Below are 26,495 nucleotides of genomic sequence, written 5' to 3' on the forward strand. Positions count from 1 at the left end.
CGGAGCATGCCCACGTGGCCCTGTTCCTGGTAATGATACCCTAAGCACGTCTGCAAACCAATCGTATGCGGCTCAGGAGAACGGGAACTCCAGAGACAGCTGGAGTATGGATGTGTCCTCGCTGCTGTGGCTGATGAGCTGTTCTCCGACACATTAGCTAATAACAACAAGAAGTCTTCGCTCTTCACAAGACTGTGGGTCACTCTCCAAAACCCACTCAGAACAGTGCTCGACATACAACGAATAGTACCTAACTGTTGGTTGTCATGGCTTTAAAATATTGCTTTTGGCAATGAAAAATTTATTAATTTTTACGACTGGAAAATAAATATATTCTATATGAATACACAATAGTCTGATTACATGTCCAACAGTTTTTTTTTAAAAAATACATTGAGGATACATTCCAAAAATATTGTTGTTTTTTTTTTTAACAGATGGTGGAGTGATTACTAATCTGGAAATAGCTGTCCTGAGTAAAGTGTCATCTCTTTGGATGCCAGTACTCTGCACATTTGATATTTGTTTTTTTCCCTGCCTTGTAACTGATTCAGTATTTATGGGACGAGGCCATGCCAGCAGCCTGGAAGGAGTATCTCGGATGTGCAGATCTGCAGTCCCACTTGGAATGATATTCCGGTTGCTTTTACTAACAGCTCCTCGGGAGCCTGGAGGACAGTTCCCTTTCTCTGTTCTCATCACTGTTCCCCACCGGGGACACACGGAGATTGCATTCTCCCAGATGCCCGCTCTGTTTTGTTTGACGTCTGTAATGTGTCCAGCCAGTTTTCAAAATCCCAGTGCCAGCACAACAATGCAGAGCCCAGGGCGGCTCCAGCAGCCCTTCCATCCCTCGGGCTTTCAACCTCACAGTAACGCACTAAGTGGGAAGTGGGCAGAGGTGAGGGCAATTGAGTAACACCATGCAAGTCCATCTCAGGCCCACACTCTGGTGTCCACGGACACCTTCGACATGTTCACTTTTTACTATACCTCCTTTTAAAAAGAAAGTTATTTAGATATCTTTCCTTTGTTGTGGGAAATAATCTATATTTTTTTATATCTTAGTGAGGATGCTGTTTGTCATGTGATAGTGAGAAAAAGCTTCCATTTAAGCATTCAATAGCTTCCTGCCGTTATAAGATTTACCATGGGGAGTGGGGGGGGGGCGGCTGCTGAGGAACTCAGTCTGAATGAGTTCTCAGCCACTACATGCCCCTCACCTCGGACCTGGTCTCCACTGGCACGGTCCCTTCACAATGACTGACAATGATCCTCTACCACCCGGTGGTCAAGTCATCCCTCCCCATGACTGCCCAGAGACTTCTTTGTCTCTAGAACTATTAGGTAAAGAGTTGGAAAAGAAACTACTGCCCTCCTGCCTCAAGGAAAAGGAAAAAAAAATCTAAGCAGATAAAACAGAAAGTTTACATTTTCTTGACATGCGCAGAACAAGAGGAAGAAGCCAACAGGGACGTAAAGGCCATTCCCACTGTTTTCGAAGCTCCACCTCGAACCAAGAGCTGACAAAGAGCTGGAGCTGGGGGACCAGAAGACTTTTATCTGAATGCCCCGTGGCCGGAAGAGCTCTTGCAGAGAGCGGACAGAAGCAATGGCAACCTGAGGGGAAGAGTTATCAGTCCCGTGTTCTGTTCCATTTCCCTCTCCCCTCCTCGGAGTATGCTCCTGCATGCCTGGAATTCCCACTGCTGCCCAGTCCTGGGCTGAGAAAGCTAATCGGGTCCCCTCTCTTCCCTGCTGATGAACTCTGCCCAGATGCTGACACAGCCATCTCCTGTTATTGTAATTAGACACTGAACTAACAGTCACCAAAACACACAGACTTGGATGTACTTTCCCCAAATTAAACAACATAAGGGTGCTCTTAAGGAAATGACCTTAGAGTGCATGTGTCCCCAAGGGGAGTCTCCAGCTCAAAACGATCCCCAATTCAAACAAGGAGTACTGTGTGTGTGTGTGTGTGTGTGTGTGTGTGTGTGTGTGTGTGTGAGAGAGAGAGAGAGAGAGAGAGAGAGAGAGAGAGAGAGAGAGAGAGAGATCAATTGATCTAGTGCTAGCCACAATATCCAGAAAAATTTCAAGAGTTATAATAAAGACATGCATTTTTTTTTTGTTAAATTTCTTTCTTTCTTTCTTTCTTTTTTTTTTTTTTTGAGACAGATTCTCACTATGTAGCCCTGACTGGCCTGAAACCTGCTTTGTAGACCAGGCTGACCTCAAAATCACAGAGATCCAACTATTTTGCCTCCCAATGAGGAGAATGTGCCACCATGCCCAGCCTGGCATGTACTTCTTCACAGTAAGGTTTTAAGATGTTCATAAGGGTAACTTCTTCCTTCTTTGGAAGGCAATCTGGTGGGATCACTCTTTTTCTTTTTTATCTCATTCTTTGGATTAGACACTTGGGGGCTGCCAAGCAAAAGCCCTTGGGAAGTCTTTGTTAATACACATTGGTGCTCTCCATGATAAGTAAGAGCTCTCTGAAACCTTTCAAATACACAGTAAAGAGAATCCAGTAATACTGCTTATTTTCTTTGAATCTCAGTCCAGTTGACTGAACGGCTTTCGGTAGTGGATGAGAGGCTGCACATCATTCTCCACACCCCAAAGACCCTGGTAATGCAGTTTCCAGATCCCCTTCCCTCCCAGCTGCCCACCCTTGGTTCACAGAGCAGTCATTGGAGGCCTGCACACTGCAGAGGAGGATCTCTTGCCCATCTGCCCCTTTGGGGGGCTCTGTGGCTTTTCATGGGCACACTGTACACATGTGGTCCAGGTATGAGCAAAGGCCCACCTCCCCTTGTGATGGACAATGCTCTTCCCTTTACAAGCACTTCAGCGGACAGCCACCACTTCTTGGGCTCTTGGCTGAGATCACGTGTAGAACTTCTCTCCCTTATTCTTCTAAAGAGAAGTTTTACTTGTTTCTTAGGAAGTATATCATCCAACTGTTAATTGAGGAATAAAATGAAACCTACACCCACCATAGATAGAGAAATCCAATTTAATGGTATCTATTCCTTTGATTTTCTTCAAACTATTAATATTGTCCATTCCTTTCACTTCTTATTGTAGGTCTCTTTTATGTTTTACGATTTCTTTCGAACACAGCGTCTGTAACTTCTGATGTCTGACTTAACATGAGATGGAACCTGAAACGGATCCGTGGCTTCCTTCTCGGAAGTGAGGCACCACTCTCAAGCTTTCAGCCCAAGAGATGACATTCCTCTACTGCACTCCACTAGGGAGTCAAGAGTAGCAGAAGGGAATGGTATATTATTTGATTCACCCAAAGTATTTACTGAGATAGCATCTCTCTACATAGCCCTGGCTGTCCTAGAACTCCCTCTGTAGACCAGGCTGGCATCAAACTCACAGAGGTCCACCTGCCTCTGCCTCCCCAGTGCTGGGATTAAAGGTGTGCATTACCACTGCCTGGCTCAAAAGGTTGATTTATTTGAAAATAAAAGGCTTAAGTTGACTTCTTTGGCTGGCAGACTACTTGTATTAATGGGATCAAATAACTCCTTAAACTTTATAGCAGGCCGGGCAGTGGTGGTGCACACCTTTAATTCCAGCACTTGTGAGGCAGAGGCAGGTGGATCTCTGTGAGTTCAAGGTCAGCCTGGTCTACAAATCGAGTTCCAGAACAGGACTCTTATACTGAGAAACCCTGTCTGGAAAAACCAAGGAAAAAAAAATATTTCTGGCAGATAGTAATAATCTACAGCGAGAGAAGTCATTTCATTGTTACTTACGAACTCTATTGTCACTCAGTGTAAGAGATGTTCCTAAACACAAAGTCAGAGCTTGGCTGCAGATCTGACTTTGTTGACAAAGCATAGCTATAATACTTTTTCCTCCTGTTAGACAGTCCATGTTATCCGAGAATCATCTTTGGGTGCTCTCGCATCTCTAAGGAGATTGCGCAGATTATATAACACATGGAGTCTTTTGGAAACCTGCACTTCAAGTATTATTAAGTTCACTGTGGACACAGAGGCCAGGAAAGGAGGAAGAGGTTAAGCCTTTGTATTGAGTGGGGGGGGGGCACATCATCCCCTTTGAGGTTCTTTAGGTTGCTAAGCTGTGGAGGCCCACAGAGGTTTCCTGGTGAGATCTGAGCTTGCTTTACCCAGCAGGGCTGCATAAGGGGATGACTTGACCATGTGTGTGGTTACCAGGTGATTGGAAGGGTCTGTAGTTGGCTGTGCAAGGGGGAGGTCTTTGCTCCACCCCTTGGTATTCCTATAAAAAGCCCTTTTGAAGAGATAGGAGGGGCTGGTGGATATTGATCCAGGCCCTCCCGAGGCTATCCTGTGTTTCTGTTTCTCTCCCCCCTATTATTCTATCTAAATATTTCTCACTCCTTCCTCCTCAAGAGTACCCTGGGGAAAAAGTGGGAGCAGGCCTCCCACAGAAAAATAGGTAGGCCTCCCACACTAAGCCCTCTGTTTGCATGTGAGACAATGAAACTGTTATTAATCTTGTTCCAGTTTTGGCTTACAATATGCCCATTTTCCCATCCTTATCTCCTTGACCTCTGTGTGACCTATGCCACAATAACAACCTCTTTCTTCTTTTTCCTTAACAATTCTCCTTTTATGGTGGCTTAAAGGACAATGGCCTCCGCGGGCTCATAGATTCGAATACTTGGTCCCCAGCTGGTGGAACTGTTTGGGAAGGATTAGGAGGTGTGGCCTTGTTGGAGAAGGTGTGTCCCTGGGGGTGGGATTTGAGGGTTCAAACGACTTCCACCACTTCCAGTGAGGTCTCTCTGCCTCATGCTTGGGGGTCAGATGTGAGCTCTCAGCTACTGCTCTGGAACCACGCCTACCTGCCAGCTACCATGCTCCCTGCCAGGATGATCATGGACTCACCCTTTGGAGCCATGACACCCCCCCCCCCCCCACCATGAAATGCTTTCTTTTATAAGTTGCCTTGGTCATGACAACAGAAAAGCAGCCAAGACATCTTTCCTCTTGGATTATTTAAGACCCTTCTTCTCTCTCGCTTTCATACTCTTTCTGGGCATACGTCGTCGGCATTTCAGGTCTAGTCTCTGCAGTCGGAACGTCCTGAAATCTAAACTCTCTAGGCTTGCTTGCCAGTTCCAACCCTTTCTACCTTCCCCGAGAACATTCCCCACCTGGAAAGGTACGGTCAGTCTGCTCACACTCCAGTCACCGCCTCCGCCCATCCCCTTACCTTCCCAGAGGCACCTGTCCAGCACGCTCTCGGAAGCCTCCGCCATAGTCAACTCCTCAGGCAGTCAGGGGGCTGGTCACTTCGGTTTTTCTTTCTCATACCAGCTCTTCTGGCTGTCGCTTTAATCTCTGCCTCATTTTAAGCTTTCATCACTTCTCACCTGCTGTGTACGGAGCCTCCTGTCATCCCAGCATCCTCTGGACCACTGTTGTCCTAATCCATCTTGTCAGGGCTAAAAACCACTCCGTTAAAAGTCCCAGCTTATTATGACATCTGATAAATGTCATGTCTGGTGCTGGCTGCTCCTGTCTTACTGTAATTGTCCTGGCAGGAGAGAAGGTGTTCTAAAGAGACACTTGGCCACTTCCCGTCAACTATCTAATGATTGAGACAAAGTACCAAAAGGAACATGAACTTCCCCAGGAATCTCACTCAGGGAGAAAGGAAAAGCTGAAGCCCTCGTGCCAGCCAAAGGGGAAGCTTGTCTCCAAGGAAGAGAGTTCACACAATTCTGACAACTTGCCAGACCACCTTACAGGGGACGGAAGCTGAGACAATGATGGCCAGGACCATACTTTGCCCAGGACTGCTTAGTTATGTCTACTCATGCCCCTCTGGTTAACCTGAACTTCATGTCAGGACCCTGAAGATGAACTGAAGGAGGAGGTTGTGGGGGACTAGTCACCGTCCTCTCCGATCTTACTGTGGTTACCTTGGACAAATCTACCTTTCCATTATGACTTTGTCTCTTTAATTGGTTTACTGAGGATGAGGGGCTGAGCCCAATTTGTTAAGGCTGCCAGGGCCCAGGCTCAGACCCTAACTACTCACCATTACTACCATTTGGTTTGTGTTCCTTTCCAAAGTGCACATGGCCTGCCTCAGGGGCTTTCTTAAAACCTGTCTCTACCTACGCACCTTCCTTTAATCCAGTGGTTCCCAACCTCCCTAACGCTGCGACCCTTTAATCCAGCTCCTCGTGCTGTGCTGACCCCCAACCGTAAAAATCATTTTTGTTGCTACTTCATAACTGTAATTTTGCTACTGTTATGAATCGTAAATATAAACATCTGATCTGTAGGACATCTGATATGAAACCCCTGTGGAAGGGTCGCTCGACTTTCAAAAAGGGGTCACTGTTATTATTCCTAGCCACGTCTGGAGTCACATGACCACGTATGCTCTGTCAGCAATCAGGCAAAATGCTTAGTCACTCCAGGGCCTTCCGTCCTAAGTAATCTGCATAAAGCATGATCACATAAATCTATGCGCATGCGTGGTGTAGCTACAGTAAGCCCATACACGCATGCATATAAAAGCGGGCTCCACCCGCTCCTCCGCGCTCGCTCTCCCTCTTGCCAGAGGCAGTGTGTACACCCCACCTTCTTTCTTTTCGGTAGGCCTACCCATCTCCACCCTTTCCCTTCCCTAATAAAAACTCTTGAGAGTGGGTTCCGTTGTACCTCGTCGTGTTTTCTCACACGCAGTAAATAACACCGACAAATAAATAACAGTCACGACCCACAGGTTGAGAACCACTGCTTTAATCAGAAACAGTCCTTTCTAACATTGGCTTGTTAAACTACTTGGTTTTTTTCTTTCATTTTCTACTTCTTTTTACTTTACTGGGGATTAAATCCAGGGTTCTGATAGGCTCGATGTATGCGTGACAGGTATACAATCTATCACCAAGTTCTGCTCCCTCCTGTTTATTGTTTGTTTATTTTGCTGTTGTTATTTTTCAAGACAAGGTTTCTCAGTGTAGCCCTGGCTGTCCTGGAACTTGATCTATAGACCTGGCTAGTCTCGAAGTTAGAGATCTACCTACCTCTGCCTCCCAAGTGCTGGGATTGAAGGCGTGCGCCGCCGCCGCCGCCGCCACCACCACCCGGCCCCCTCCTGTTCACTTTTCAAGATCAGAGTTCAAATGTCACTTTCTCTAGGAAGCAGTCCATCAAACTGCCAGTTGTAGTGATATATTGTGTACCCTAATAACTTGCCTTGAGGATCAGAGGACAGAGACAGTCACTAGATTAGACATAGAGGCCAGACAGTGGTGGCGCCCACCCTTAATCCTATCACTAGGAAGGCAGAGATCCATCTGATCTCTATGAGTTCAAGGCCATATTGGAAACAGAGCCAGGCACACACCTTTAATCCCAGTACTGGGAAGCACACAAGCCTTTACTCCCAGGAAGTGAAGTCTGGGCAGAGAAAGGTATATAAGGCGTGAGGAGACAGGAACTAAGGCAGTTCAGCTGGGACCCTTGGGGTGAGAACTCAGGATTTCAGTCAGAGGATTCCTGGAGTTGGCGAGGTGAGGCTGGCTGTGGCTTACTCTGCTTCTCTGATCTTTCAGCTTTCACCCCAATACCTGGCTCCGGGTTTTTTTTTTTTATTATAAAGACCATCTAAGATTCAAACAACATCCAGTGGCCAGTCTGCGTCAGGCTTCCGTAGAAGCCCGGTTTCTCATCCTGCTTGTACCAGCCCTATCACACCATCTCAGCTTAGTGGTCTCTCTCCTCCTGCTCCAGAGCTCATGTTACCCCGGGACTCAGCTCATTGGCTTGGTGATCGATATGTCTGCAGGCTGAAGGGAGGGGGTCACAGGGGAGCAGGCGGAGCCGGCCTCATTTGTCTCCCACTGATGGTTTCTGGCTGTGGGTCCTATACTGCCGCAGTCCTTCCTTCCAGCCTTTTTGAAGCATAGAATACATTATCATTAGCTACAGTTTCCAACTGTGCTATGAACCTAGGCCTTACATTCTCACTTGCTCCGTTAAGTGCTATTATATGTGAGTTTGACTCTTAAGGGATGTTTTCTAAACAGGGGGAAAAAAAATCACTGACCTTTAAAAATCAGTGTATCCAGCATCTTGAGCTGGTAAAGTCTGCAGTGAGTGTACAAGCCAAAGACCCAAAGGTGACCTTCCTGCTCCTGCGTGAGTCTGCATCACACTCTCATGACAAAGATTTTCTGCGTCTCTGCTCCAACCACTGGGGCCTCTTGGCTCACTCATGAGGACCCAGGGCCTGCTCTTATATCCAGGTCTCTGCAATGGCCCATAATGATAGCATGCTCTTCTTCCAGACCACACCTTCTCAGGGATGTCTTCCCCAGCCACCCTGCTATCTTCCACAGTGTCCAACTCCACCTTTTTCTCAATAGCCTTCATCCCCTGGCCCTTCGTCACTCTACTTTTTGTTTTTATTTTTCGAGACACGTTTTCTCTGTATAGCCCTGGCTGTCCTGGAACTTGTCTAGACCAGGGCTCGCCTGAAACGCAGAGAACCACACCTGCTTCTGTCTTCCAAATGCTGGGTTTAAAGGAGTGTGTCACCAGGCCAGGCTACCTTCTACCTTTAACTGCTTCTTTCAGTAAATGTAAACACCTCATGGGTGAGTAGTTTTGTGTCTATGCCTCCGGATGAATCCCCAGCATCTCATTCTTGGTACACAGCAACTGATGTCATTGGGCCTTTTAGAGAAGAACTCCAACAATAGCAAAACAGAAGGCACAATGAAAACAATGTGTAAGGGATTCAAACAGATATTCTCTAATGAATACACACACACACACACACACACACACACACACACTATAAAGGGCCAATAAGGATACACACACACACACACACACACACACACACACACACACACACACAGTACCATGGTGCTGGAGAGATGGCTTTCTGCTTTATCAGGAAGCTGGAATCCAGACTCCAGCATCCACATCACATGGCTTATAAACAACTGTAACTCTAACTCCAAGGGATCTGATACCCACTTATAGCCTCTGTGGGTTCTCCCCCCCCCCCTCTCTCTCTCACACACACACACACACACACACACACACACACACTGTGCATATGCCTATATAAATAAAATAATAAAAGGTTTAGAATATAGTATCATTATTCAAAATTACAATGAACTACCACTGCAAATATTTTAGGATCTAAAAGGAAAGGAACAGAAAAGTTCTGGCAAAGACAAGAAACTGGCACGCTGTGGCATTGTGGGTGGGAATGTGAAATGGTGCGGCCAGTGGAAAATAAAACTGCCAGTTAAAAAAAAATTAAACAGAACTAGCATATTATACAGAAATTGTGCTGCTAGGTAGACATCCAAAAGGAACGGAGGTGGAATCTTAATAAAGTGTTTGTACACAACACCTGTGCACATTCGCAGGTGAGCAGTAAACAAAAGGAGGAAGATGTTTAGGATGGAAAGTTCTTCAACCTTCGGAGATGACTCACACCACAACCTGGATAAACCAAAGACGTTATCCTGAATCCTAAAATAAGGTGGATACAACAAGACAAATATTGTAGATTTCCCCTTATTTTAGCTACCTAGAGTGGTCAAACTCATGGAGAGAGAAAACAGAATGGTGACTGCCAAGGGCTCATGGGAAGGCAGAATGGGGAATTAGTGTGCGCACACACACACATCTCCTCCTCGTCCTCCATGTTTCCCGCCCACCCCCCTTTGGATAGGGTTTCTCTGCGTAGCCCTAGCTGTCCGGGAACTCTCTCTGTAGCCCAGGCTGGCCTCAAACTCACAGAGACCCACCTGCCTCTGCCTCCCCAAGTGCTGGGATAAAAAAACACATACCACTACCACCCTGGGAAACATCTTTTTGAGAAGATGAAAAAGTTCCAGGGATAGGTGAGGGTGATGGTTGCACAAATACGTGGATGCCACTAAACTGTACACCTAAAATGGTTAAGATGGTCAGTGTTACATTACCTACATTTGCCTACAATTAAAAAGGAATGAAGGAGAGAAATGGATGGCCAGTTGTGTCCACTCTGTCTAGCTCCTTCTTGCTCTCTCTAGGAGTACAAGTCTCATACAGATTTGGAACCATCACTGGGAAGCTCGGGGCTCCACCCCAAAAGCACACTTCCCTCTCTTCTCACTGTCTCTGTGGAAACATTACTTTAGGCTCTACTTCTAAGAGAAATGGATTAGTAGGAGAAAAACCTCCGTAAACTGGCCTGGGGACAATGTCCATGCATTTCATTATCAGCAGCGACTCTCAGTTTCTGAGCTCCATCCAGCAATAATTCCACCCCCACAAGTGGGAGTGAGTCAAAGAACTACATAACCCCCATTCACAAGGGAATAAACACGAAATTCAGTGAGCCTTACACACAGTGACCGAGGAGGGACAGCCCTTCATAGGAGATCGATCATTAACGTCTGAAGGATTAAGACATATTTTTATTTTATGTGTATGAGTATATATGTGTACCACATGCACAGTGTCCACAGAGGCCAGGACAGGGTATCAGATCCCCTGGAACTGGAGTTATGGACAGTTGCGAGCTGCCATGTGGCTGCTGGGAATGGAAACTGGGTTTTTTACTAGAGTAGCTAGTGTTCTTAACCATTGAGCTCTCTTCTCCAGACCTACGTTAAGAATTTCTTCATCAATGACTGGCTCAAATTTTTCCACAGACCAGTGTTAGATTTCACAATCCCGACCGGTCCCCTTCCACCATTTGGCAGTTAAAAAAACAAAACAAAACAAACAAACAAAAAAACCAAAGGCTAAAAGAATAAGCATGTATCTCAACGTCAATGAGCTAGCAAGTCTCAGATGGCCTGAGTCATCTTGCTGCAGAGCTCACGCACGTACGTCCGCACGCACGCACGTCTGCACGTCACCATTATCATTCCGACCTCTCCAGTCAAGACCTGACTTTGGTTCTCTGGGAAAGACCGCATCCTATGCTTCCTTCAGCTCCAACAAGTGCTGAAGAACCCAGAGGTTGCTACGCTTCCTGACTCCAAACTGATCTCAATCCGTTCACTGTTCTCTGAGCCTACATGAAACAAGACACTATTTTCTAGGCTAAGAAGGAACGCGTAGATCTTCTAAAATTCTGTACATTTTATATAAAATAAAATCGACTAAAGCTTCCGAGAACAAATAGCCACACGCAGGCCATCTCATTTAATGTGCCCTGGTTTTTCCACAGGGCACTTCTCCACGGGACCGAACGGATCTGCTGATCCACAGGGTTGGTGACCCCTGCATCCTTCTCCAAGGGTTTCTGCAGATCTTTCCCGAGAGGATGTCTGCTTTGTTCTCCAGACACTGGGGAGAGGGGATGTACCCTGGGGCTTGTCAACAGGAGGGCATTTGGTTTGCCAAGGCCACCCCATAGGCTGCAAGGGTCTTTGGCCAAAGGAAACAAACACTAAGTTGGAAGAATTTTTGCAACAGGCTCCAACTCGCTGAGTATAACGGACAGAAAAAAGAAAGACAGTCATAGTCAGAGCTGGGCACCGAGCCAACAGCTGGAGTTTCCTCCACCCCTTACAAGAGGTTTTTAGGTCGCTTCCTCCACAAAAAAATCGGCTTCTTTGAAACCACCCGAGATGATAGATATTGGCTCCTAAAACGAACTATTTATAGCGGTCCGGTTGTGTTCACTTTGTTAAAAATACAAGTGCCAGCTCACCTAACGCGTGCCACCTTCAGCACGGAATGGACGATGCCCCCGCTGACTCACTGCCTCCCTGAATCTGCAGACGAGCTCTCCCCACACCCATTCTCACCTGGACGGGAGCCCGGGCATCTTAACCGTCGGGGCTAGAGAACATGACTCCCCAAGACGCGGGCGGGGATGATGCTTACCGAGTTCTCCTTCAGCTGCAGCCCTTCCCCGTTGGGAAGGGACGACCTTCGCTTCGAGTTCCTGTTTGGGGTGGACGTCACGGCCCCGGCTTTCTTCTTCACCGTGAACACCTCACAGCTAGCCTGGTCCTCATTGTGCGTGCTCTTCCCGGCATTGATAACCCTGAAGGAGAAGCCAGAAAAAGCTGATCAGGGGGTGGTTTCTGGGAAGCTGAGCGCTCAGCCTCTATCTCAAGGGTCAGCCAAGGAGACGCCACAGCTGGCATCAAATGACTTGATGCCCATGGTCTCTCTATTTTATGTCCTGAATAAACCGAGCTATGGAGAATGGAATTGCATTAGCACCCTCTGACGCACTCGTGAAGGGAGTTATTCTGATCACAGCTCACTTCCGCAGGTGTCTGTTAGATACAGCCACCCACCCCACCCCACCCCACCCCCCACCTCCCGGCCCCGTGGCCCCCTCCAGTCAAAACACACGAAGCCACCACCGCTTCAGGTTAATCCGGAGCCTGAGCTGTTTGGTAATTACAACAGGGACAGACAGGGTAGCTCGGGGAATCGTGTTCCATTTCCCCAAGTGATAAAGAGCAAAGTCACTATCGATCTTATCAAAGAACTTGGCAGCAATTTACAGCACATCGTGAAGTCCGAGGGAAGAGAGGACCGTCCCTCACGCTGCCCCCCCCCCCCAACACAAGCCAGTGACGGGATCAAAGGTGTCCTGTCAGAGCATTGTCAGCTCTGCCTCTTATCTCGTCGAATGATGATTACCGCTCACGCACTTCGACGTGGACAGCGAAGACATACCAGAAGGCTCCGTAGAGCGCGGGCAATGCTTTGGTCTAGTTTCTAATGTCAGAAGGACTGGAATGTTTCAGGAAAGCATGCTCCACCACCGTTCATGTGCCTTTGCCCAAGTCCAGGCACACACACTGTCAGCTCCTCTGTCTTTATGAGTGGTGGCTGGGTTGAACTACTTTCCTAAAAAAGAGGTCCCTTTGATTGTGCACACACTTCTGTACACACACACACACACACACACACACACACACACACACCGGAAAGGAGCAGCAGATTGAGATCTGAGTGCTGCATGATCTCACGCAGGGGTTTTGGGATAATCTTCTGCCAAATATAGGGGCTGCAGGGAGGTGTCTCACACATTTTCACACTTTGGTTTTTTTTTTTAATTATTATTTTTTTAAACATCCAAGCACTTTTTAAAAATGCAATAACTAACGAGTTCATTCCCTGAGACTCCCTTTTGAGCTGTACCCACTCCTGGACATGACCTTCTGTCCCTTGCTCAGTTATAAGCCTTGCACACACCACATTCTAACTGCGCAGATTTCTCTTTCTTAGTGAATTGTAGTGTGGCCTCACGAAAAGTTCACTTCCATACATTCATGTCATCAGAAACGGGAATCTTAGTCACGGCGAGCTTTTTAACTTCTTTTCTGAATTGACAAGTATCATTTGATTTCAAAAAAATTTACTGTATTTGCGTTGGCAAGATGGCTCAGTGGATAAGACCATTTGCTGGCAAGCCTGACAAGCCAGGTTTGAAAAAGAAAATACCATTACCGTCTGTGATTACTCATCTGCATGTTCTAAGAAGGAGGCCGGGCCGGCTACCTGCTTTGTGCTCCATTTCAAGGGTTGGTAGTCATCAACACAGCTCCGTTGTTCTTATGAGTGGTACTACAAATTTTCATTTCCGTGGCTTTTACAAAGCAAGATCTGCTGTTACTCACTTCACACGCTGAATTTTTTGGGGCCTTTTTTTTTTTTTTTTTTTTTAAATTAAAAAAAATTTTCAAGTTGAATTTTGCTTCGAACATTTCAACATCACGTTCTGGGGGATAATAAGGAGGTGAGCGTTCCTGCTGTCCTCTCTCTGGGGTCAAGTGAGCCTTGCAGTTTATTATACCTGGTGTGGCGCGGTTGGGAGAGACGGGGGTGGGGTGGTGGGGGAGGGTGGAGTGGGGGGTGGGGAGGAGGGGGGGGGTCTTATCCTCATCCTCTCTCCTCTAAGGAAGGGACGTTTTTGGATGCACACGGTGAGGCTACCTACAAGGTGATGATTACCTGTGCCACACTGACTGCCAAAGTTCAGTCACAGACTCTAAGTGCCACAGCCAAGGCCAGAGCTGGGATAAAGATGCAATCGACTCAGAGTCCATCTCAACTCTTTCCCCGTGCACCACAGAAGGCAGTCCGTGCCACGCCAGGCTGGACTGTGGGGAAACACAGCGAAGGCTGCTGCTGGTCTAGTCCGGACCACAGAAGAGTCCCAGTAAGACCCCGGGGAAGGAGGCGGCACAGGCAGGCAGCCCAGGACGTGCCCAGCCAAGAGACGGTCATGCTTGGTCCCAGCTACCCCACTAGGTGCAGGGCTGCATCTCAGGACAGAACAGGTTCGCTAGGCGCCTGTTTCTGATGTCTGACCTTGGGGAAACATGCCACAAGAGGAGGTGGGAGAACCAGTAAGGAAATAACCCGCCTCCTGTCACTGGTAATGACTTGCCAAGCAGCATGTCTGCAGGGTGTTATTTACTGAAAGGCAATGCCAAACAAGCACCTTCCCCAGAAAATGCTGAAGTGGAGGTCTGGCTGGGAAACCAGCTCACGACAAGTCCCTCACAGCACCTTCGGGGCAAGGTCTCGCTAGCGTTTCCAGAACCTGGGGTCACTCCATCATTAGTGCCTAACCTTGTGCTGTTGCTTTCTCTTAAAATAACGACAGCAAAAGCGCTGCAGATCTTCAGTAGCTCCCTCCCCCTCCCCCGGCAAGGCTGACTGACTGACTCATCAGCTGCTGCTGGCTTCCAGCAGTCCATAAAACTACTATAATTACTTAAATCATGAAGTCGGAAATCACCATCCCCGTAAAATGCAGCCTCCTGTCTCCCATGATGGGTGCTCAATTCTGAAGCTGACCTGGTTTTGCCAAGAGGTTCCCTAAACCTTGCGTTACGCATGCGAAATCTAGGGCCCCCTTGCACCGTTAAAAACAGCAGAGCTGTGAAGACACTTGTGAGTCCCGAGCTCTTTCCTTGGCCTCGGCTCTCAGGCTGTTACCTTCCTACTGTACATCTATTCCTGGTGGCACACGGTCCAGAGGTCCGCGCTGTACTGACTCATCAGAGGTGGAGAACTGCGAAAAAGCAATTACCGGGTGACCTTACTTTGCCATTTCGTGTCGAATCAGCTTGTGAATAAGCCAGTGAAATGCTAAAAAGTCAGAAATGTCAATCTGGCAGAGAGACTAAAATACTGTTCTAGTCAGACATTTCAGTATTACCCAGTTGATAAAGGACTGACCCAAAAACACTCTTCTTTCTTTAAGAGATCAAAAAAATAAACAACTTTTTAAAGTGTATGTTTTGCCTATATTAAATGTTTCCGGTACATCAAGAGGCCAGAAGAGGGCATCAGCTGCAACGGAACCAGAGTTTTGTATGGTTGTGAGCTACCATGTGTGCCAGGAATCGGACATGGGTCCTCTAGCAGGGCAAAGGTGACTGCTGAGCCATCTCTCTGGTTTCCCTGCTCTCTGGCATTGCTGGGGATTGATTCCAGGGTCACGTGTTTTGTCACAGAACACACACACACACACACACACACACACACACACACACACACACACACACACACACCGCCCCTGTATCATTCCCATTATTTCACCTTTGGTATTTTCACACACATTGAGTAGGAAAGACTTGATTCTTTCAATTGACTTTGGTCCTAAAAAAAGTTCAGTGCCTATCAACCTAAATGCCGTATTTCCTTCTTCAAAGGCAAAAGCATTACCTGTCAAGTGGAAAGGGAACTAGACCCCTCTTAAAGCAGGGGTTCTCAACCCTCCTAAGGCTGCAACCCTTTTACGACAATTCCATGCTGCGATGCCCCATTCCGGACCATAAAATAATTTTCGTTGTTACTTCATACCTGTAATTTTGCTACTGTTATGAATCATAGCATAAATATCTGATACACAGGATATTTTAATGCCCTTCCCCCCACCCCACCCCCTCATCAAGGGAGAACCAATGCAAGTCTAAAAGTCAACGGAGAAAAAAAAAAAAAATCTCAGTTTCCTAAGCTGAGGAGCAGCTAGTTTTGCAAGCTGAGAGCACAGGAATATATGAACAGCTAGTCTGTCCTTGTCTTCTGCTCCTAAATAAAGCCAGCACTCCCTTGAGGTCAAAAAGCACACTCTTCATCTACACGAGATGCTTATTTTGAACATTTGAAAATAAAATGCTGGTAGGCAGTAAATGATCATATTTCTGGTGACGCTGTTTTCCAATCTCCCACAAAGAAGGCAAACATTTTCTCTGAAACTAACCTGCATGCAATAAATTGTGGCCGTTATGAGCAAGGGGGGGGGGTAGAGGGAGGGGACGCTCTTTGCTGAGAACAGAGCACAGAGCAGGTACTACTGAATCAATGTAGGAGTCAGAGAGAAATCTGCTGCTCACTTCCTGGTGAGGAGAATGGGGTGTTTGTTGAGATCTGTCTGTGTGCCAGGGAGCGGCCAGCACTTCCCAGGGAGGAATCAACTCTTTGCATCTTCTGGTCAACTCTGAGGTGCCCACCACTGTTTCCACCTTTCAGAGGGGGCAGTGGAGTCAATGAGTGCCAGAGTGCATGCAAGTTCCTGCTCCACACCTCAAGTCCTCAGCAGCGTTTCATCAATTAAATTCTGAGTTGCGAAGATATGGGTTGGACAAGAGGATTTGACTTACCTAAAGAACTGAGTAATTTCTAAGTTAGAATTCAAATTTGGAAAGGAAGAAAAAGAGGATGAAGGAGAATTACCGTCTGTGCAATATAGAAAGTTTACAATCATTCCCGCCAACCCCGCCCCCCAAACACCTAAAAGAACAACGTAAGAGCTGCAGAATTTGATTTTATTTTTAAAGGAAGTATAAAGCCCTGGGTAGTTAAAACTAAAAATTTTACATGGCGTGTGTGATAGCACTTCTCAGCAGGTAGTAATCACGCCGGTTGAGGAAGAGGTATTTGTACGGGACATGAAGTGAAGGGAGATATATTGCTGATTCATATATAATTGAGAGGCGGACTGAAAATCGCTGTCCAGGCGGAAATGAATCATTGATGAGAAATCAAACATAAGCTGCCTATTACGAACATTCTCTTCTCTAGGTAACCTTGCAGTCTGGGTTTTGTTAAGGTTCTCTGAAGTAGGGAGACACCCAGACAGGCCAGAGCAGGAAGACAACTTAATCCTTAATTGTGAGCTCCCAGGGAGACAAGCTCCTGTCCCTGGGTGCTGGACAGCCTTGCTTTGACCAGAAACCTGAAGAGTCCTTTGGAAACAGCCCTTGGTGACACCAGCGGATGGTCACGGGGAGGGACTCCCATCAGGACTGGCAGTGTCTGCTAGACAGCCACTCAAGAGCGGGGGAGGGAACAGATGTCCACTCCATCACTGTAGTTAACAGTAACCACATGTCACCAGAAGTAACTGGGATGTGTGAAAGCAAGCTCTGGTGATGGTGGGCTTCTGCACTTTGGAGGTTAAGTACCACTTTGGGGGGAGGTAGCTTGGTGAAGGCAGAACACACAGGCATTATTAGAACCTTCCTTCAATGACCCACACCATACCTTCCTGTGGTTACGAGTGGGTGTGGACAATCATGGGTCTCAACGCCAACATCCATCCTATGGATGAGCTAGAATTAAAAAACAAGAAACAGAAAACAAAACAAAACAGAAAAAAAAAAACAAAACAAAAAACCCAATGCCCACAAAGTGGAATTTTAAAAAAACCTTGTAGTCTATATTTAAAATCTGGGATATTTACATTAAAATGCTCACATTCCAGTTCCTCTTGAAAATGAATGTATCTGCCTGCATACGATGTAAAAAGAGCCAGCCCTGAGAGGCGGTTTTCCCAAGAGATTGGACGAGTCCTTGCTAGTTTATTACAGACCTTCCTGTATTGACCTTTGCCAGTTAAACTGACAGCCTGGCCCAATGGGCCTTTGAACTGCAATCCTGACATCACAGCTATGTGAGTGGATGAAAACAGGAAAATGATTAGACACGAACATACAGAGTGATTGAAATCATTGCAAATGTCTACGGCAGGGCTCGGGTAATAGCTCAGTTGAGAAAGTGCTTGCCTTGTAAGTACAAAACCACCAATTTTAGCCCTTAAACCCATATACAAAAAGCTGGGTACAGCTAGGCTCATGGTGGTGCAAACCTTTAATCCCAGAGGAGGCAGGAGGATCTCTGTGAGTTTGAGGTCAGCCAGGGTAGCCTCTTTGGTGGGGGAGGCCAGTTCCCACCTTTTAAAGGGTTCCTGTGAGGAGAAGAGAGGGATAAGAAACTTTCAGATAGAAAGACAGCTAAGAGAAGACACACGGGATAGCTTCGGGAGGACCTGGATCAAAACCCAACAGTCCCTTCTGCCTCTTCAAAGGGGCTTTTTATAACAATGCCAAGGGGTGGCTGGGCGGTGGTGGCGCACGCCTTTAATCCCAGCACTCGGGAGGCAGAGCCAGGTGGATCTCTGTGAGTTCGAGGCCAGCCTGGGCTACCAAGTGAGCTCCAGGAAAAGCACAAAGCTACACAGAGAAACCCTGTCTCAAAAAACCAAAAAAAAAAAAAAAAAAAAAATACTGAATGGGACTGGAGAGATGGCTCAGTGGTTAAGAGCATTAGCTGTTCTTCCAGAGGACCTGAGTTCAATTCCCAGCACCCACATGGTGGCTCACAACCATCCATTATGAGATCTGGTATATACTCAGACAGAACACTGTATACATAATAAATAAATAAATCTTAAAAAAATAAATACTGACCCAAACCAACCTGGGGAGGAAAGAGTTGATTTCAACTTACATTTCCCGCTAACAGTTCATCACTGAGTGAAGCCAGGGCAGGAACTTAGGAGCAGAGACAGGAGCCATGAGGGGAGGCTGTAGAGTGGCTTGTTCTCAGCCTTGTAGTCGGCCACCGTTCTTACACTGCCCAGGCCCAACCGCCCAGGGATGGTACCACTCCGTGTGGGCTGGGCTCTCCTACATCCAGTTAGCCATCAAGACAATGCCCCCACAGACAAGTCCACAGACCGATCTGATGGAGGTGACTCTTCAGTTGAGGGCCCCTCTATCCAGGTGTCCACCTGACAGCCAAGATCAGCCATCACAACAGAGCACACTCAGATCAGGAAAGGGAAGGGGAAGGGTGAGAGGAGGCGCGGGGTGGCCAAGTTCTGCAAGAGGAGCTAATGAAAGTAGCTTTAGGTCCATCAACACCCCAAAGGTCTAAGACACCCGAAATGACAAAGGCGGTGTGAGCCAAGTTCAGCTTAGCCGGGGCTGGGTCAGCTATTACCGGCTGTAGACCAAATACGGATCAGTTTTTGTGTGGTTTACGAGCTAAGAATGGATTTATTTGCTAATAGTCGGAAGAGAAAAAAAATTCACATGTGCACCGGTAATGTTTCGTTGGAACACATCCACACTGCTCACTGACACATTGTGTCAGTTTTTTTTTTGCATGATGACAGGTGGCTTTGCTAGCACAGACGCTAACTTCCCAACAGATCCAAGTGGTTTACTACGGGGACTTTTCACAGAAAGTGTGCACCCACTCCTGAACTCAACTGTTAGGTCGTAATCTCTGAAATTGTCTTTTGTTGACTAGAAAGAGTTGAACACCCACAATGTCACAGAATTGGACCAAAATTCGGGTGACGAGAAGATGGGAGGCCGGAGGACTGGGCAGAGCTTTGGCACACACCCTGATGTTACTGGTCACATGAGTGGGAGGAACTTTGCTACAAGGATTTTGAAGAGACTTCTAGTTTCTATTACGTTCATCGGTATAGTTAAGTGACCAGGACTGAAAAACTCGCACTGAAAATCAGAAGACACGATGTTGTTTGTGGACCTCACAGAGACTTGGGTTGTTATGTTCTTCCTCACCCTGGCTGTTCAGATACAAACCTTAGTGTAGCAAAAATAAACATTACAAAGTTGCCTGAGGTGTTTCCTTTCAATTATCCTCATGGCAAGGTATTAATATCATCAGTGTCTAACTTCTGTATTTAAAGGGGGAAGTTTCATGCTTGGTCAAATGCTAGAGCATCTCAGGTGTGGAGGGTACATAGGGCCTATCCCAAAGGATCTGGGGTTTCCAAGTTAAAACACAAATGAAAATCTCTTTTGGAGATGGAGTACAATGTTACTCATAGACAGCTGTTCACTTCCACTGGGAATTTAAAAAAAAAAACAGTATGTTTTTATAAAGATCTCCCTTCGTGAAAAGAAATGACTTTTAAAAACAGATTGAACTTCGAAACTAATAAAATATGAAACCAAAGGATAAAGACACCGTAATCTCAACAGACATCGAGTTATACACACTATTCTAGCTTGCTTCCCTGTTGCAGTGGTAAAATATAAATCAAAAGCACCTTGGGGGCAGGAGGGTTTGTTTCTGCTTACACTTTACAGTCCATAATCTAGAGAAGCTCATACAGTAACTCAAGGCCGGCAGGCACCTGGAGGCCGGAATGGAAGGAGAGACATTGAAGAACACTGTCTTCTGCTACCCTGAACACAGCCCAGGTCCACCTGCCGAGGGACGGCACCACCCACAGTGGGCTGGTGGGCTGGGCCCTCCTGTATCAATTAGCAATAAAGAAAATGCCCCGCCCCCCACATGTCCACAGGCCGGTCCTGATGGAGGCAATTAATTCTTCAGCGGAGATTCTGTTTTCTCAGGCACTCCCAGGTTTGTGTTAAATGACAAAATTGAACACCCCCCTCTACCCCTCCCTCTCCCGCTATCTGGGATTAAACTCTGGGTTAGCCACATGTTAGGTAACTGCTCTATCAGTGAGCCACACACACCCCAACTCCGCGCCCAGCTGAGAAATACATAATGCTTTAAAAATATTTTAAAAATTATCATGCAAAGTGTTAGGTTTCACTTTTGACATTTTTATTGCCGGTAATATTTGTCATTCTGAAGTTTACGTTGATATTACAATAGTCACGATAGGGTTTTGCTTGCTTGTTTGTGTGTGTTTCCCTTTTACTTTTTTTTTTTTGGTTTTTCAAGACAGGGTTTCCCTGTGTAGCTTTGCGCCTTTCCTGGGACTCACTCTGTAGCCCAGGCTGGCCTCGAACTCACAGAGATCCGCCTGCCTCTGCCTCCCGAGTGCTGGGATTAAAGGCATGCGCCACCACTGCCCGGCCCCTTTTTCTTTTTAAATACATACTAGGGATTGAACCTCGGATGTGGGGCGCTGGAGGTAAGCGCCACAATCCCAGCCATGAGAGCACGTTCGAGCAGGTTTTTTTCCTCTGTTTTTAGTGATATACCTTCTTCCTCCTCACCACCCTCTCCCCCTTCAATCTCGCCGCGCCGCTCCACAGCCCCGTTTTCATGGCACACGGATCCTCTCTCCCCTCAGCGCCTTTCTCCTGCTCTTCTTCCTCCTCGTTTCGCACTCCCACACTTGCACACACCTGTGAACACCGCAGCTGGGGTCTGCTTCTGGGAATGGAGTCTGCGCCACTTCACCCGCCATACCCCCCAGACTCCTCCATTTCCTTGCCGACTCCATCATTTCATTTTCCTTCAGAGCAGGGTTAAGATTCGACGGTGCGCAGGTCCAGTGTTTGCATCATCCACTCATCCAAGGACGGATATCAGGGCTGAGCCCGTTTTCTTGTTACCATGAAAAATGCTGCAATCCACACGGGCGTGCAAGCATCTTCCTGTGGACCGCTATAAGCTCGACCCGTGATACAGCTACTCATGTGTTCGTTCTATTTTTAATTTCCTGAGGAACCTTCATCCTGATTTCCATCTTGGGTCTACAGTTTACACTCTACCAGCAGTGGGTAGGGAATCGTCTTTCCCTACATCCTTACCATAATGTTTCATTGACATACTCTTTGAAAATCCCACAATACGACCTTGGGTAAATCTTGTGTGTTGCCAGTCTTGCTGCTGAATAAAGAAAGTACCCGTCTATATGGAATTCTGCTGTTCTTCTTATAAATATTGCACAAACAGAGAGAGGCAGTGCCGCGGTGCCATGCAATGTTATTTGGCAGCGAGAAGGGTCTCCCATCCAAGAACTAACCAGGCCTGACCCTGCTGGGCTTCCAAGGTCAGATAAGATCAAATGTATCTAAGGCGCATTTCTTAATCCTTGCTGAAGAAAATAACTTGAATGAGCTGGGGAGATGACTCCCCAAAGGCAAAGGGCTTGTTGGGTAAACATTAGGTGCCATGTGTGGGTCCCAGGTACTGACTACAGTACTGAGGAGGTGGAGATGTGGGGGGGGGGGGAGGAAGGGAGGGGAGAGAGTGGGAATCTCTGGGTCTTGATGGCTAGCAGGCCTTGCCTAATCACTGAGATCCAGGCCTGAGAGAGAGTTTACCTTCTTCTTTTTTTTTCCCCTCTATGAGACAGGTTTTTTCTGTGTAGACCTGGCTGTCCTGGAACTCACTTTATAGATCAGGCTGGTCTTGGACTCAGAGATCTGCCTGCCTCTGTGCCGGGACCAAAGGTGTGTGCCACCAAAGCCGAAGCAGGCGTTTCCTAAGAAAGGACACCAGAAGCTGACCTCTGGCTTCATGCTCAAAGCTGAACATGCTTCAGGGGTAGGCCTGTAGGCACATGTGTATCATGAATCTTAAAGAGTCTTATTAATAAGATCAAACCCGGGGCCAGTTATTGGGGTGAACACTGGAAGATCAGAGAGACAGAACAAGCCACAGTTAACCTCACCTGGCCATCTTCTCAGCTGATCTTGTTTCCTCAGACTGGAGAACTCTGAGTCCTCATCCAGAATGAATCTCAGCTGAACTGTGCTGCTAGAAGCCTGAAAGCTTGACCAGCCAAATGCTTAACCAGCCAAATGCTTCTAGTTTCTGGTCCTCACGCCTTATATACCTTTCTGCTATCTGCCATCACTCCCTGGAATTAAAGGCTCACTTTTTGGGATTAAAGGCGAGTGTCACCATGCCTGGCTGTTTCCAATGTGGCCTTGAACTCACAGAGATCCAGATGGATTTTTGTCTCTGGAATGCTAGGATTAAAGGTGTGAGTGCCACCATTTTCTAGCCTTTGTATCTAGTGGCTGTTCTGTTCTCTGACCCCAGATAAGTTTATTAGGGTGCACAATATTTTGGGGAACACAATACCACCACACACGTGTGTGGAGGCCACACCAACTAAACACAGAACAGAACAGAAGCAGCCAGTGGGCAGCCAGGCCTGGAGACAGTCTCCCTGGGTTTAAGTCCCAGGGCCTGCCACTTGATAGCTGGGTGGCCGTCAGCAAGTTCTTTTATGTTCCCGTGCCTCGGTTTCTCTTCAGTAAGATGGAAAAGAAACAACAGTGTTTTTCCTTAGAAGGGAAGCAGCTGCCTGCCCGCGGGAAAATAGCCACCTAGAAGCGTTTCCCACTGAGTGGCTCTGCTGAAGCTCACAACCCGAGACGTGAGATCAGCACGTTACCGTCACTTACTCGAGGCGTCAGTGTCACATGCAAAATGACTCAGAGGAGAGACCTAGACCAGCCATCCTGGCATTTCCTCACAGCAACCGGGACCTTTTTAAAGTGACAGATTGTGCTAACACAGAGGATGCTCTTGAGGCGGGCTGCGGCGCGGAACACAGGGAGCTGGAGGGGGGCCCGTGACACATCCCTGGCTCCCTCTGTGCTCCCAACACCATCGAAATCAACAACAGTGACACTGCAAAACGGACAGGAAGAGCAGTAACTGATTTCCTTCCTGGGACTTCCGATTTTTTGTTGTTTAAAGAACACAGCTCAGAGGTTAAGAGCACTGACTCTTCTTCCAGAGGTCCTGAGTTCAATTCCCAGCAACCACATGGTGGCTCACAACCATCCGTAATGAGATCTGGCGCCCTCTTCTGGCCTGCAGGCATACATGCTGTATACATAATAAAGTAAATCTTTAAAACAAACAAACAAACAAACAAACAAACACAATATCTGAAAGCAGCGTGCCTTGGAAACATCTTCACGCCTGCATTTTACTGAATGTGCCATTTTATTCTCTTTAGGTTAGAATCCTAAACAACACATCCAGGGGCCCTTTGGAAAGGGTCTGTCTCTGACCCAACATTTCTCACTTTGTCTCCAGACCCAGGGAAAAGCTCAGGTAACAGGTTCAAGTGTCCTCAATGGAAAAGGGAAAGAACAGGACACTTTCAACCCTGAGGCCTCTGGAGGGCCAGCCTAGGTTCCACTTTATTTTAGGTAAGCCAATCTCTACAGTCTCCAAAAGAGGGAAAGTGTTTAGGAAGACAAGCCAAGTGATAGAAAACACTTCTACTGGATGCTCAATAGGATCTACCAGCACAGTTCAGTCAGCAAAACGACGTTAACCAAAATCTATGAACGGAGATTGAACCAATGAACTCAATTTTGTCATGACACACCACAGGAGTGAATGAGTTCTAGCACTGACTATTTGTAAAAGCTTAAAATGTCTTAAGTGGGATTTCTTATGTTGTCTCAAAAAACAAAATGTCATGAAATTGATGTAATTCATTGAATTGACTTTTATAAAGTGAGTCACAAGTTAAGTAGGATCCCAATTAAGATAAAATTGGCTGTAGGCACAGCTTGCCCAAGGGGAAGAAAATAGTATAATAAACAACCTAAAAGGAGGCGGGTTAAAATTAGGTTACTATCCTTGGAAGGGTTAAAAACTGAAGGGATGTCTTACCATACTCGCTCAGGTTAACTGGGCAACTGGCTGCCGCTGATTTCTTATTCAGGGATTTTCATGTTTCTTCAAGTTTCAGGTTGATCAATAGGCACTTAGCATGGGTCACATCATTTTGATTTGTCTGTTTTGGTCTGAGGTACCTGGCCAGTCTGAAGGTTACGGCCTCTCATAAATTTCAGTTACCTGAAATTCCAGGGAAACAAGTCTACCATCCAAAGACAAACTGTGTTTCATTACAAGGGCCTCTAGCAGAAAATGAACTTGGAAGCAAGACATGCAGAATCAGCTTCAAATATCTCAAGCAGAGACATGGCTAAGAGGGGTCAGGGCCCGAGGCATCTCACCATGGAGCCTGCCTTCCAGCCAAGTGCTTGCTCTCATCAGAAGTCACGGCTTTAAAATTCAAATACAGAAGTGCTGTGGGCAGGGGAATTTCAAGGGCTGAAGGGAGACTGAGACATCAAGGACAGGCATGTTCTCATGCTATCAATCTAAAGCTACCCAGCAAAATAATGAACTCCCTTTATGGGAATGCATGGCATTGGAAATATGCAGCAGGCGGCTTAACTCCGTGCAGAGACTCCGGGCATCTGTACATTGAGTATGATGCCTCCGAAGGCCTCTTTCCCAACCGTTGAGACTGTCTGTCTGTCTCCTCACATCATCCTCACCTCTCCCGTACTTAGTTTAAAATCTAATCTGCTTTCAGAGCAAAAATGATTTCCCAAATAACACATGTTCTTATCGTTTTATTGAGGAAACTCTCTGGTACCCCGTAAGCCATATTTAACACCTGCTAGATCTCAGGAAATTAGAAATTTGGTTGAATCAAACTTCTTCTCGCCAACTAGACCTTCATGTGCGGGTATGTAAAAAAAATGAGTCTTCTGAGCAACTACCCTCGGGAGCTTTGAACTTGGCTTGCTTCTCTTCTCCCTAAACAAACTTTCCCTTGGAGACTGTCTCTACTCCCCAGGCTTCGTCTGGGATCCAAACACTGAGTACTGCCAAGCCATGAAGCCACGTTCACATCTATGGTGTGGGATCTCAGGGGTGTCTTGACTGCCGGTCCAAATGCTTTCAGAACATCTGCCTCAGTACAACACCCCAGCTGCTCAAGGCTGTGCTGGCCTTCCTTTCTTTTCAGGTCTACCTTACATTTCAAACGCAGCCTTTCCCTCTGATGTTCTCTGCTCAAAGGACCAGGAACCCGCCTGCATTCCGAGCTCCGCTGACCTGGGCCCACACCCGCTTTCTCAGCCTGCAGACTCTGCTTCATGGCTGTGACTTACATCACCCAGTCCCCACACCTCTAGGTGTGGAATGAGAACCTCGTCACACCCTCTAGGCACTGATGCCCATAATTCCTGACCTGACCAATTGCTGCCTTCCTTGGGTGACCATACGGACCTTTCTCAACCACGAATGTTCCCATGCCTCTCTCAGATTCAACCTCCATTAAATGGACTCTTGACAATTTTAGGATATGATTTAATTTCCTTCATTTTCCCCATAACACTCTTTCTAGTTGGGGCCCTTGCTTCCCCTCCCTGTTCGGATTATACTATTTATCCCTGGCCATAACAGATTGCCTATGGGTTAAGAACAGCATCATGATGCTCCTGAGGATTCTGTATCAGGTGACTTTTGCTCTGTGTGCAGTGACCTTCTTGTCTGGCAAGCGTGCCCTACCTACTAGAGTTTGGATACTGACTGTTCTCTGCCCCCCAAAAGGCCTATCCACAAAAGCTTGGTTTCCTTGGTGATATCCCTGGGAGGTTGAACCTGGGGGAGATCCTAGATCTTTGGAGGTATGTTCTCAAAGGTGACTGTTGGACC

At 46.9% G+C, this 26,495-nt stretch overlaps 1 protein-coding gene across 2 annotated transcripts in view; it reads right to left on the reverse strand.

Annotated features, from left to right (window-relative positions):
- Window positions 1–26,495, reverse strand: part of Ppm1h (protein phosphatase, Mg2+/Mn2+ dependent 1H) — a 269,105-nt gene that overhangs the window by 148,238 nt on the left and 94,372 nt on the right. For both annotated transcript variants that reach the window (XM_076554165.1, XM_042263421.2), the window contains exon 2: window positions 11,886–12,048. In XM_076554165.1, the coding sequence (XP_076410280.1) occupies window positions 11,886–12,048 (163 nt within the window). The remainder of the gene's footprint in view (window positions 1–11,885; window positions 12,049–26,495) is intronic.

The sequence above is a fragment of the Peromyscus maniculatus genome, chromosome 18 (assembly GCF_049852395.1).
Source record: "Peromyscus maniculatus bairdii isolate BWxNUB_F1_BW_parent chromosome 18, HU_Pman_BW_mat_3.1, whole genome shotgun sequence".
NCBI classification, from domain to species: Eukaryota; Metazoa; Chordata; class Mammalia; order Rodentia; family Cricetidae; genus Peromyscus; species Peromyscus maniculatus.